Raw genomic sequence first — 12942 nt, 5'->3', positions numbered from 1 at the left:
GATTTTGTTTAATTTGGTACTCTAGGTTCAAATTAGCTTGTGGAGCTGGTCGGATTTAGTTTGTTTAGTCCGTGGACACGGTAAGGATCCTAAACCCTAGCTATTTCTTGTTTTAATTATGTTGGATATTGAGTTGTTAGGTATATGTATGTATATATATGTGTTAGGTGTATGAATGCATGATATGGAGTCCTTAGAATCATTGGAAGCTTGATTTGAGAGCTTGGTGGGTGTTAGAGTTGAATTTTGGTGATTGAAGCCTTGTCCTTCTGCCTAATTGGGTTGCTTTAGATAATACGTGGAAATCGGCCAAGGTATGGTTTAGGTTTCACGTATATAATATATAATGTTATGTGAACACTTAGGCTAGTTGACTATAAGATAGGAATGAATATATGAGTATGTGAATTGATTAGTATTTCATGATAAATGTTGAGTTTTGGTTTAATGGTTGATATTGAGGTGGGACTACTAAATGATGAATTGTTTATGCTTGTAAATTGGGAAAGAAATGAATATGATTTGTGATTGTTGTGGTTGAAGTTATGAAACTTAGATACAAAATTATGTACATAATGATGAATAATTGATTGAAGGTTGGTTATGGATGACTTTGGTAAAACAAGTAGTATGTAGCTATGTTGAATGAAGGTAATGAAGGTATGAATTGTGTTTGGTTTGGTTTGGTAAAAATTGAGGTTGGAGGCTTTTTGTAAAAAATTGAATGTAGGTAATGAAGGTATGAATTGTGTTTGGTTTGGTTTGGTTTGGTAAAAATTGAGGTTGGAGGCTTTTTGTAAAAAAATTAGTTTTTGGCTAAATTTTGGCGAGCCATAACTTGGCTTCCGAATCCCCAAATTATTTCAAACTGATTTTATACGAAAATTGGATCTGAGAACTTTACATCGTTCGAAGAACGGAGGAAAAATAATTTAAAACGAAAAAGTTATGCACGTTGGAAGTTTGGATTAAAAAGGTTGAAATTCTGCAGCTTTCAGACTTATGCAATTTTTTGGAAAAACGTACGCTCACGCGTATGCGTGGGCCACGCGTACGCATGACCCGGCATATGTGTACGCTCGCGACGCGACCAACCCTTTCAGGTTGGAATTCTCGCATACGCGAGCAGGGACTTGCGCACGCGAGCAATAGTTTCTGCACGCACACGCCTACACGTTGCCCCTGTTTCAGCAACAACAGATTTTGTGTTTTAAAGCTCAAACTCGAACCTCTAGACTTCTATTTTTACTTTTTTAGCCTAAATATTGTTAGTAAGCCCAGTTATAGGATGAAGTTAGGGAAATTGTGGTAACTTGAAGGTGAAGAAAGATTCTTTTAAAAGGTAATAAGTGATTAGAGGAGATGGTATTTGATCGATAAAGATGATGAAAATGGGATATGAGGTAATTGAGAGAGTAAAGTGACATTGATAATGATGTGTGAGACACTTAATGATGTTAAATAATTGAGAATGATGAGATGAGATATGAATCGCTGTGAGATCGAGAATGATGAATTGTAAGAAACAATTGAATAACTTGAGCTTGGGGCATTGTCTTCCCCATGTCAGTCGGAATTTTTTCCGTGGTTATTATTGAGCTTGGGGTGTTATTTCCCCCATGTCAGCCTGGGATTCATCCCATGGATAACATTGAGCTTGGGGTATTATTTTTTCCTATGTCAGCTTGGGGTATTGTTTTCTCCATGTCAGCTTGGGGTGTTGTCTCTTCTCCCCATTTCAGATTGGGATTCGTCCTATGGATATTGTTGAGCTTGAGGGCATACTCTTCCCCATGTCAGCTTGAGAATTCTCTCCATGATGTATTTTTGAGCTTGAGAACATGTCGGGGTGGCTACGACAGTTGATATCAACAGCCATAGGACAGGCATACATCATATGCATATTGTTTGATTTGATTGTTTGTGCATTTCGTGGGATTGCCTAATTGATTATATTATGCTAACTGTCATATTTGCTAATTGTACTACTTGTTTTCTACCTGTGCTTGTCTTTGTCTGTTTGTCTGTCTTTGCAAACTCATTGGTGATGGAGGAGCAGAGGAAAGGTGGACAGGTTTGGTGTTAAAGTTAAGTTTGAGCTGAGTTTAGAATTCCCTAGACACCTACCCCCTTTATGGTTTCTGTTTAGAATATTAAGCTGTATAATCTGAGTGTTGGCGTTCTAGGATTGCCTCTAGCATTCCCAAGACCTTATATCTTATATGCGTGGCACCTTTACAATGCTAAGAACCTCTGGTTCTCACCCTATACTGTGTTGTTGTTTTCAGATGCAGGTTGAGAGGCACCTCGCTAGGCATATGGTCTTCTGAAGCGGAGTGGTTCCTGGGTTCTTTTGTTATTCAGTTTATGTATATATGTGCTTAGCGTTCTCTCCAAAAAATTTGTTTATTTTGTCTCTCTTAGAGGTTTAAGGAGAGTTAAAGTTTTATCTCTATATTTTGGGATATGTATATATGTATGTAAATATTCTCCGGCCAGCCTTGACTTCACAAGTTGAGTTAGGAGCTAGTTATTCTGTATCCTTGACTCTTATTCTCTCTTTTGTTTATTTATACCTATGATCTTTAGATTTCTTCGTACGCAAGTAACCACATTTTTTGAACATTGCGCTTTTATATTTTGCGATTTTTGCTTTACATTTTCATCAAGGCTCATTGTATATCAAATCCTTTCAATTAATATATATATTATTTTAGAGGTCGTAGCGCCTCGTCACCTCTATTTTACATCTTAGGTGTAAAATTCTGTGTGGTAGGATATTACAATCGAAGTGACTCTTACCTCTAGAATGAGGTGCGCGGTGGTCGTGCAAACCTAAATCAACAACAAGACGCTGGTGGAGCTTTCTTGAATTTGAGAAAAAAATTCTGCTAGAATTTTGGATTTTAGTGAAATGAGAAGAGAGAAATCTAAAAGAGGGTTAGATTTTATTATTTAGATAAGGATAATTTAGTCTATTTCTTTTATTATACAAATTCTATTCTCATTAGAATTAAATATACCTAAGAAAAATATAGAAATAAAAATGATAGTAATTTAATTTCTTAAAATAAAACATACCTAAAAATAATTTTTTAAACTTTGAACTAAATATGAGAATAAGGTATTTTCATATCAGAATCCCTAAAAATGCACTTGTATTCCCTCCAATCACACTAGGGATGGCAAAATTTCTCGAGACGCGGAGATTCTTGCGGGGTCTACCCCGAATGGGGATCAACTGTGGGAAACTTTCTCCGCGGGGATAAGGATGAGGGACAAAATTCTCTCGAGACAAGTGCGGGGATCCGAGCGGGGATCCCCGCCCCTTTCCCGCTATTCTCCAAAATTACTGAATTATCTTTAATAATTTATTTCTCATATATATTTTTAGTCATTTCTCTCATACACACACACATATAAACCCAAAACTCCTAATCTTCATTTACATAATCCTTCTTCAATTCAAATATCCCTAAACCCAAAACTCCTAATCTTCATTTACATAATCATTCTTCAATTCAAAGATCCCTAACGCTGTTCATACTCCATCCAATCTCTTTGCAGCCACCCTCTCGCCACTCCCCATCCCTTCTCACCGCATCGCATTGTCACACCTCACCGTGCCATCACCCTCACCGCGTCGTGTTTTCTATTTGCGGCGTTCCTTTTCATAACTATGCGGTCGTGTCCATTTTTCTCTCTATTGCCGCGTCTCCCACCTCGTCCACTGCTTTGTCCTTTGGCTCGTCGTTGTGTCCCCCCTACTGCGTCATTTCGAAAGAAGTCACCATCGTGTCATTTAGACTTTTTGTATAAAATCTTGCTATTTTTGTATATAATGGATACTTGCAACTCTAATCTTTTGAAAATTAATAATTAGTTAGAACTATCAAATAGATGGAGAATGGAGTCTCCACGGAGAATGAGACCCCGTAAAAAATGAAAATGGAGAGCAAGATTCCTCCAAAACAGAACAGAGATGAGGAGCAAATATGAGGGTAGGGATGGGGAGCAAGGAGGCATCCCTTGCCCCGCCCTACCCCGTTGACATCCTAAACCACACGCCTCCTCTGTGTTTTCATTTTGCACGTTACTTAACATTTTCTTTTTTCTTTTTCGTCAAATAGACAAATGAGGAAAAAGATCTAATAAGGACATAAGGTTAAGGGGTAGTTGTTGTAGGTTGCAGAGTAATGGCTTCTGTGGCTCCTTCAGTTCTGAGTTGCTTAAGCATTACCAATAATCTAGTGATGATTGCTCTCGTTTTTCTAATCTTAGTTGTTCCGCTATTCTTTCTTTTGCGAAGCTCTAAAGTCGCCCGCCGCCGAGGAGGCAAAGAGCCACCACTGGCGGCGGGGGCATGGCCCATAATAGGCCATCTCTGGCTCTTCACCCGTTCCCAGCCACCACAGATAACTCTAGGCGCCATGGCCGACAAATACGGAGCCATATTCAGGATCAAGATCGGACCACAACGTGCTGTGGTCATCAACAACTGGAAAACCGCTAAGGAATGCTTCACCACCAACGACATCGCCCTGTCATCGCGGCCAAGGGTCGTTGCCGTCGAACACCTTACCTATAACCAAGCCATGGTGTCCTTCGCCCCTTATGGCCATTATTGGCGCGAGATGCGAAGGATTGCCAACCAGGAATTGCTCTCTACTCGCCGAATCGAGTTATCAAGCCACCTTCGTGTCTCCGAGTTAGAAGCCAGCATCAAAGCGCTCTACAAAGTCTGGGCTGAGAAACACAACAACAACAACGACAACGATGACGCCTCCTCGGGCTATGTTGCGGTGGAGATGAAGAAGTGGTTTGGAGAGTTGATGCTCAATATGGTTCTTAGAGTGGTTGCGGGAAAACGATATTTTGGTGGTTCTGATGAGGAGGAAGCACGGCGGTTCTTGAAAACCATGAGAGAATTCATGCGGCAGTTGGGGTTGGTTGTGGTGGGTGACGCTGTTCCCTGGCTTCGGTGGCTGGATTTGGGTGGGCACGAGAAATCCATGAAAGAGACCGCTAAGGAGATGGACGCCATTATGATGGAGTGGTTAGAGGAGCATCGCCGGAAAAGAGCTAATTCTGATCAGGATGGTGGGGATCAAGATTTCATGGACGTCATGCTCTCAATTCTTGATGGTACTCAACTTGCTGGATTTGATTCCGATACTATCATCAAAGCCACCACTTGGGTATGTATATATAGTAGTATATGGTGGACTCAAGTGTTTTTCAAGTAATGTAGTTATAGTCAATTGTACCTAAATTGATCAATATAATATGTTATATTATATTGGTTAATTAATTTGGTTAGTCTTTTATTATGGTCCCTAATCGAACTGACAAATACTATGTGTGAATTACAACTTCTAATTATTACTTGAAAAAATATTTGTTAATCAAAGAACACTTTTTCCTCTGAAAATTATTGTGCGTTGCAGATTCTGATGGGAGGATCGATTGACACCACTTCAGGAACTCTTATATGGATATTATCTTGTATGTTGAACAATACAGGCACAATAGAACAAGCACAAAAGGAGTTGAACATCTATGTTGGTAAAGAAAGACTTGTAAAAGAAACCGACATAAGTAAGTTGGTGTACATTCAAGCCATCGTTAAAGAGACATTAAGGCTATACCCTACAGCAATTTTCTCAGGACCTCGTGAGTTTGCGGATGACTGCTTTGTTAATGGCTACTACATTCCAAAAGGAACGCAACTAATCACAAATTTATGGAAGATTCACACGGATCCTAGCATTTGGTCAGACCCATTAGAATTTAAGCCAGAGAGGTTCCTTACCACTCACAAAGATGTTGATGTTAGAGGTAACCACTTTGAGTTGATCCCATTTGGAAGTGGGAGAAGAATGTGTCCCGGACTATCATTTGCCCTTCCCATGATTCATCTAACTTTGGCTACTTTCTTGCAATCCTTTGAAATTTCAAAGCCATCTGATGAACCCATTGATATGACGGAAATATTTGGCCTCACAACTATGAAAGCTACTCCCCTTGATGTTCTCATCAAGCCACGTCTTTCTTCTAGGCTCTACAGTTTATCTTGATATATTTTATTTGAGAGGAATGCTAGGAACAGCAATTTTAGTAATTTGTAACTATCAATTGGTTATTAATAGTATTTTTAATGGTGTGAGATTATATTTAATAGTGAAAAATCACTCACTCTTATTTTAATAGTTAAGTGCTAGACAAAAAACATAAAATTTGCTGGTCCTAGACTTTTTTTTTTATTTTATTCAAAAATATTATTTGTACAGAAATTAATCATTAAAATTAATTATTATATGTTTATGTATAAATATATATTTTATACTAATAATAAATTTTAATAATTTTATATTAATAATAAATTTTAATATATTTTAATATATTTTATTAAGTAAATTTTAATATGTCTATGTTGATGGTAATTATTTTTTTTTGTTTGGTGACCGAAAAAAACTTAACAAAAGAAAAACTAGGGAATCCAAGCACAAAGAACCGAGAAGCTAGTTAACTAAATCATATTTTATGGTGACTATGTTTACAGTGATTATGTAAGTGTTTTAAAAATTAAAATCACATTTTTTTTTATTTTGGTAACATTTTTTTTAGTAACTTTTAAAAAATATTGTTAAATAATAAAAATGAGTTATTTTAATTTTAACAACACTTTTAAAAATATTATAATTACTATAATCACTATAATATAGATATATTAAAATTATCTATTTTATTAGAAAAATTATAAAGTACAGATTTATTTATACAGATATTATTTTATATTCATAAGCAAAACAAGATAACCTAAGAAAGAGAAAGTGAAATTATAGTTAATACACTTTAATAGTTTAATTATGGAATGCTGTTTTTATTAAGAAAAAGAAAAAAAGAAATATGAAACAACATAAAACTCATTCTTAATGATGAGTATGTGTATATAGAAGGAGAAGAGTGAAACATTCTCTGGAGATATTAAATACACTTTTCACATGTTTATTTTAACCCTTTTAATGTTAAAATTCATTTTTTATTGTATTTAAAAAATAAGATTTATTATTAAAATATTATTTATTGTCTTTTAGAATAAAGTAATTGCACACATAAATTTAATATATCCTTTTAAAAAATTAAAAACAATTAAAACATGATTAAATTGGTTTGAACAACTTAAAAAATTACTTGACAAAAATACATTTAATTTAATATTATCTAGATTTATTTTATTTTAACTAACGAATGAACATGCAGTAATAATAATACTCCAAATTAATTTTTAATAATTTTGTTTTAAATAAATTAGTACTTAAAAAATAAATATTAACATAATAGTTCATGCTATTTTATAAAGTAATGATCTTGAGCTAACGGCATTAAATATCATGCATGAAAGTAATGATCTTGAGTCAAGAACAGTCGAAGAATGTCGACAAGGAAATGATTGACCAAAATGAGAAGAAGCTATGAAGGTTGAGTTAAACTCACTTGCAAAACGTGAAGTTTTTGGACTTATAGTCCGTACACCAGAAGATGTAAAATCTGTTGGATACAGATAGGTATTTGTGAGAAAACGAAATGACAAAAATGAAATTGTACGCTAAAAAGCTCGACTTGTGGCACAAGGTTTTTTACAAAGACCCAGTATAGATTATGAAGAAACATATTCCCCTGTAGTGGATGCAATAACATTGCGTTATTTGATCAGTTTATCCGCATATCATAAACTACATATGCATTTAATGGATGTGGTAACAACCTACTTATATGGATCATTAGATCGTGATATCTAAATGAAAGTCCCTGAAGGACTAAAGATATCTAAATCATCCAATGAATATTCACAGGGGTTATACTCAGTCAAATTGCAAAGATCTTTATATGGTCTAAGCAATCTGGACAAATGTGGTATAATCGTCTTACTGAGTATCTGGCCAAAAACAAATTCAAGAATGATGATATCTGTCCATGTATTTTCATAAAGAAATCTACTTCTGGATTCATTATAATTGCTGTGTACATTGATGATTTAAATATCATTGGAACCCATGAAGAGATTCCTACAACTATAAAAGCTCTAAAAGAAAAGTTTGAAATGAAAGATCTTGAAAAAATTAAATTTTGTCTCGGCCTACAGATCGAGCATAAAAAAAGGATCTTTATTCATGAAACAACATATACAGAAAATATCTTGAAGAGATTTTATATAGATAAGTCACATCCATTAAGTACCCCAATGATCGTAAGGTCTTTAGATGCGAAAAAGGATCAATTCCGTCCTAAAGAAGAAAATGAAGATATCCTTGGTCCTGAGGTACCATATCTTAGTGTCATTAGAGCGCTAATGTATCTTGCTAATAATACACAACCTGACATATTATTTACGGTGAATTTATTAGTAAGGTATAGTTCCTCTTCAACCAGAAGATATTGGAATGGAATCAAACAAATCTTTCGATATCTTCATGGAACGGTTGATATGTGATTGTTTTATCCATATGGATTCAAGTCACAATTAGTTGGCTATGCAGATGTAGGATACTTGTCTGACCCACACAAAGGGAGATCTCAAATAGGATATCTGTTCACATATGGTGGTACAGCTATATCATGGAAGTCCATGGAACAGACAATAGCAGCAACCTCCTCTAATCATGCTGAAATACTAGCGATACATGAAGCAAGTCGCGAGTGTTTTGGCTCAGGAGTTTGATCCAATATATTCTGTCGTCAAGTGGACTGATTGACCATAAGATAGCTCCAACTGTCCTGTTTGAAGATAATACAGCATGCATTGCTCAACTTAAAGGTGGATACATCAAAGGTGATAGAACAAAGCATATTTCTCCCAAATTCTTCTTCACTAATGACCTTCAAAATCAAGGAACAAGTGATGTCCAACAGATTCGCTCAAGTGATAATCCACTACTAGAAAATTTGTTATTATAGATGGATATTTCTGATAGATTTTATTCCACGGAAATACAGACGGAATTTGTAAGGAATTTTTTGTCGGAAACAAAAAAAATGAATTAGCATAAATTTCAGACAGAAAAGAGAATCCATCGATAATTCTATCGAAAAAAATAATTTTTTTTCTTGGGAAATAGTTACCGACGGAAAATTTGTCTGTAATTAAATGAATAAAAACGCTACATTTTATTAAATTATTACGGACAAAAAATCTGTCTGTAATTTAAAATATTCTGTCAAAAATGTTGAAATAAGGGTTTTGCTTTAAGCGTGTCTCCTCATTTCACATGATACCCATCCGCGCCTCCACACCCCCTCTTTTCCAAAAGCTCCATCGGCGGTGCCTCTCCGCCTTGCACCGTCGTTGCACTGAACTTCCGTCACACCGAAGCTCCATCACACCCCCTCCCAGCTCTTCTTCGTGTGTTGCTCGCGTCGCTTCGTATCGAACCCTAATGTGTAGAAATCGTAGAAATCGGTCCGTTTCGATCTCGCCTCAGCTGTGCAGGTAACCCTAATCTCTTCCACACCTTTATCACTCTTCCTATTCGCTGCTACACTGACGCCAGCCTCTCCTCCTATTTGCTATTTTTCGTCGAGCTTTTTTGCATCTCGTCTGATTCACCGCCTCTCCTTGAACTTTGCAGCGCGCTACCGTCGTTCTAGTCTTGGTATGGTTTATATGATCCAGTTCTTATTGTTTTTTCTATTCTCTTACGAATGCATAGCTATTTTGTTTTATTTTTCTTTTGATTTGTTTGTTTCTTTCTTTCTCCTTCGTTTTCCTTCTCGCACTTCTGGAGCTGCTACCACTCATAGAATTTCCTGTTCCAGAATATCGAGAATCTATCCTCAGATTCGGTTAATTTCGGAACATATCACTTTCAGTTTTCTAGATTTTTATTTTCATGTTTGAAATACTGATTGTGTAGATTTTGTTGTTTAATTAGTTCATTCTTTTTTTAGTTATTGAGATGATTATATGGCTTTAAGTCTAAAACATGAGCAATATAATAATGTCTGTGAGTAAAGTATAAAATATTTTCTATTGTAACATTTTAGCTTGGAGTGTTCTATTTTACACGTTCTAAATTCTACATGCATCATAGATAAGCTTATTCTTCAATCCTATGCAAAGCAAGAGCTAATAGAATAGCATGAATATCTGTGAATATTTTACTTAGGAATTAGAACGTATAGATGGCATATGCAACTATATTTTACTTAAGATGAAACTATATTTATTAACTTGATGACCTTTTTTCTTTAGGAATTATTTGAGATCCCACGTGGCCAAGGTCGTGGTGGCTGGTGAATACATTGAGTTAGGAGCATATAGAATGAATTCAGGAGAACTTGGCTTAAATCTTTTCTAAAGTGAAGACGCTCCTACCAGATTAAGTGAAGAGGGGAAGCAAGATTAAACTCGACCTCTTAGTTATGCATGCTTTAACATGATGACATGAAACTATTTCTCCTACAATTTTAACTTATTTAATTAATATGAAAATGAAACACAAGCTATTATGATCTGTTATTGTTGGCTGCTTTTTGGGTTGCTATCTTTGGCATCCACCATTAATAGCAGTCTATCTTGGTTGCTTCTAATTTGTTGCAATAACAGTTGAGAGTGATTATTAAAACTAATTATAGGTTTTATATATAAGAATTAAGATAGATTATGCCCATGGCTAACTTTGGGATACTTTTGCAGGTTCTTGAATTGATGAAAAAATGCCTTGAGTCGATGCCCTGTTATGGAAAGTTGGGAGAGATCATACACAATGTGTTATTCTCTGATTCTTCCATCCATAACACACTCTTCCAAATTTCTTGTACTACTGCCCAAGTCTTGGAGGTTGCAAATATTGAAACTTATTTCTTTTCATCCTTATGTCAATCTACTTTGCTTTTTCCTACATCATATTGACAAAAGTATCTCTTTTACCAGAAACTGCATGTAAGCCGCCTCTTTGATTCAATGATAATTAAGGGGATACAACTTGCTATAGGATCTGTCTTAGAAATTCTTGTGGTTATGCTGACTAGACTGTCAAAGGTATAGAAGAAAGCTAGAGAGTTTTTTTTTTTTATCTTAAATGAGTGTAAATGGAATGGTTTAATAGTTACACATGGTTACGATTAAAGGAATCCATGTGATATTGCTATGTTGATGTGATGGATCATGGATGTATATCATGCTTTTCTTTTGTTGTTTGTTTAAGAAGTTTTAAGCATAATTGTCTTTATGTTGCAGATCATATTTTCTACTTTTTGCTATCCATTAATTCTTTGTTTGATATGCTCTATATTCCTAATATATTTGCATAATGGACACACTGAAAGTTATTGTGTGATGTCAGGATAACTCTTCCAGCTTCCCCATTTTTCTCCAAGCAGTGTTCTCATGTACAACCAAATCAGTTCCTCTTATCACTTGTGTTACTTCTTTGATTTCATACTTTTGGAACCCTGTAAGAATACTAGCCATGCTGGAAATTTAGTGCTCTTACATTGATTTTTTTATTTTTATTTTTATTTAAATGCCTTGTGCTTTTGCTGAACTAATCACTAGGAATGTGACAATGAGTTTTACTTTTTATTTAACAATAACTAATCTGCTTATTTCTGCTCTCTTTTTGTTCCATCAATTAGAGATCTTTTAGAAACTTGTGTTTTGTTATTCTGTTACTGTTATGTATTGATTGCATTTGCTGAACAATGAACTGATATTGATTACATTCCTAATTTCCTATATTGTTTTGCATGCCTGCTCATCCATTTGCTTCTAATATAGTTCATCATTTCATTTTATTAAAGGCTGATATCTTTCTAGGCCATCCAGTTGGGTGCTGTCAAGTTCATTTCAATGTTATTTGTCACAGCAGATTGTTGTCAACCATTTTTGTATGGAACCACGTTTTTTGCCCCTGATAATGAGGAGGTTTGGCATTGTAATTTCATCTTACAACTTTATTTTCTTTTTTTCTTCTGAAACTTTCTGCAACTTGTGTTATTTTGTCCTAAGTGATAATATTCTAACTGGTTTTAGATCATGGATTTTAGGCGTTTTGCAAGCTACATACTACAGAAGAAACTGGTATCAAATGAAGAGCTTTTTGTTGTAACACTTAATTTATTCACTTCTGTAGCACGTTACCAGGTTTATATCATATGTTGTAAATTTTCTGCTGTTGACACTGTCATCCCCCACCCCTTCTTAAATGCATTTCAAAATGAATGCTACAACTTTTTGCATAACTTCTTTCATGAGTAGATGTGTCTACTGTTTGTTGAGTTTTCATGAGGATATTGCATCATGACAGTTCAACGGCTAATTTTCTAGTTTTTCTCAGGGCTCTGTTCCATCATTATTGGGTTAGGGGTGGTGAAAATCCCTTGTTCAAGCATCATATTTTGAATTGATGTTCCTTGTTGCAGTCTACTTTTGTTGTTGCTATCTTTGCTCCAGATGCCGGCAATGAAGACCAACATAATACTGGGGATCCAAAGTCGCATGAAGGTGTATATATAATTTTATTATGCAACTGGATGTAAATTTTCAGGTGGCCACCAATTCATTGCTTACAGGAAGCCCATGACAAGTCAAGATCTGTGACTAAGGCTCCTGCCATGAAGGGTTAGTATAATTTTGGTCTGTTTTCTTAGTTTCTTCTAATACAATTCTTTTGCATGATTTATTTTATGTGCTTCTTTTGAGCTAAAGATTGGATTTAGTTTCATTATCATAAATGTAAATTCCATACCGAATAAATAAATAAATTCCATATTCAACTTGTTCCTGCCACAAAAGAAGAGGTATGATTTCATTTTAAGCATTTCTGTTTCTTCAATTTTTAACGCAGATAGAAGCCGAAGCATCTTCTGTTCAGGTTGTTGCAAGGACTCTCTGCCCTTTGAAAACTATTTTGAATAGAGTGGTTTTAACTTCAACTGGGG

General features: G+C 35.2%; 2 protein-coding genes across 2 annotated transcripts; both read left to right on the top strand.

Moving 5' to 3' along the window:
• Positions 1-4088: 4088 nt before the first annotated feature.
• Positions 4089-6188, top strand: LOC107610179 (cytochrome P450 CYP82D47). The gene is made up of 2 exons (XM_016312278.3): positions 4089-5198; positions 5448-6188. The coding sequence occupies exons 1-2, from the start codon at positions 4197-4199 to the stop codon at positions 6075-6077; spliced, it is 1632 nt and encodes a 543-aa protein (XP_016167764.1). The 5' UTR covers positions 4089-4196; the 3' UTR covers positions 6078-6188.
• A 4475-nt stretch (positions 6189-10663) lies between these two features.
• LOC107610177 (uncharacterized) lies at positions 10664-11977 on the top strand. The gene is made up of 4 exons (XM_021106213.2): positions 10664-10840; positions 10934-11041; positions 11346-11456; positions 11819-11977. The coding sequence occupies exons 1-4, from the start codon at positions 10664-10666 to the stop codon at positions 11975-11977; spliced, it is 555 nt and encodes a 184-aa protein (XP_020961872.2).
• Positions 11978-12942: the final 965 nt, after the last annotated feature.

Source organism: Arachis ipaensis, chromosome B7 (genome assembly GCF_059453495.1).
Source record: "Arachis ipaensis isolate K30076 ecotype BB chromosome B7, ASM5945349v1, whole genome shotgun sequence".
NCBI lineage: Eukaryota > Viridiplantae > Streptophyta > Magnoliopsida > Fabales > Fabaceae > Arachis > Arachis ipaensis.
The sequence above is the reverse complement of the archived record's forward strand: the minus strand, read 5'-3'. Positions and strand labels throughout refer to the sequence as shown.

Bases quoted from the DNA above. Each gene is read 5' to 3' on its own strand.
- LOC107610177 (XM_021106213.2), top strand. From the start codon at position 10,664: ATGCCCATGGCTAACTTTGGGATACTTTTGCAGGTTCTTGAATTGATG. The intron at 10,841-10,933 runs GTTGCAAATATT...CTCTTTTACCAG, and splicing joins CTACTGCCCAAGTCTTGGAG to AAACTGCATGTAAGCCGCCT. The intron at 11,042-11,345 runs GTATAGAAGAAA...GTGTGATGTCAG, and splicing joins TGCTGACTAGACTGTCAAAG to GATAACTCTTCCAGCTTCCC.
- LOC107610179 (XM_016312278.3), top strand. From the start codon at position 4,197: ATGGCTTCTGTGGCTCCTTCAGTTCTGAGTTGCTTAAGCATTACCAAT. The intron at 5,199-5,447 runs GTATGTATATAT...TGTGCGTTGCAG, and splicing joins TCATCAAAGCCACCACTTGG to ATTCTGATGGGAGGATCGAT.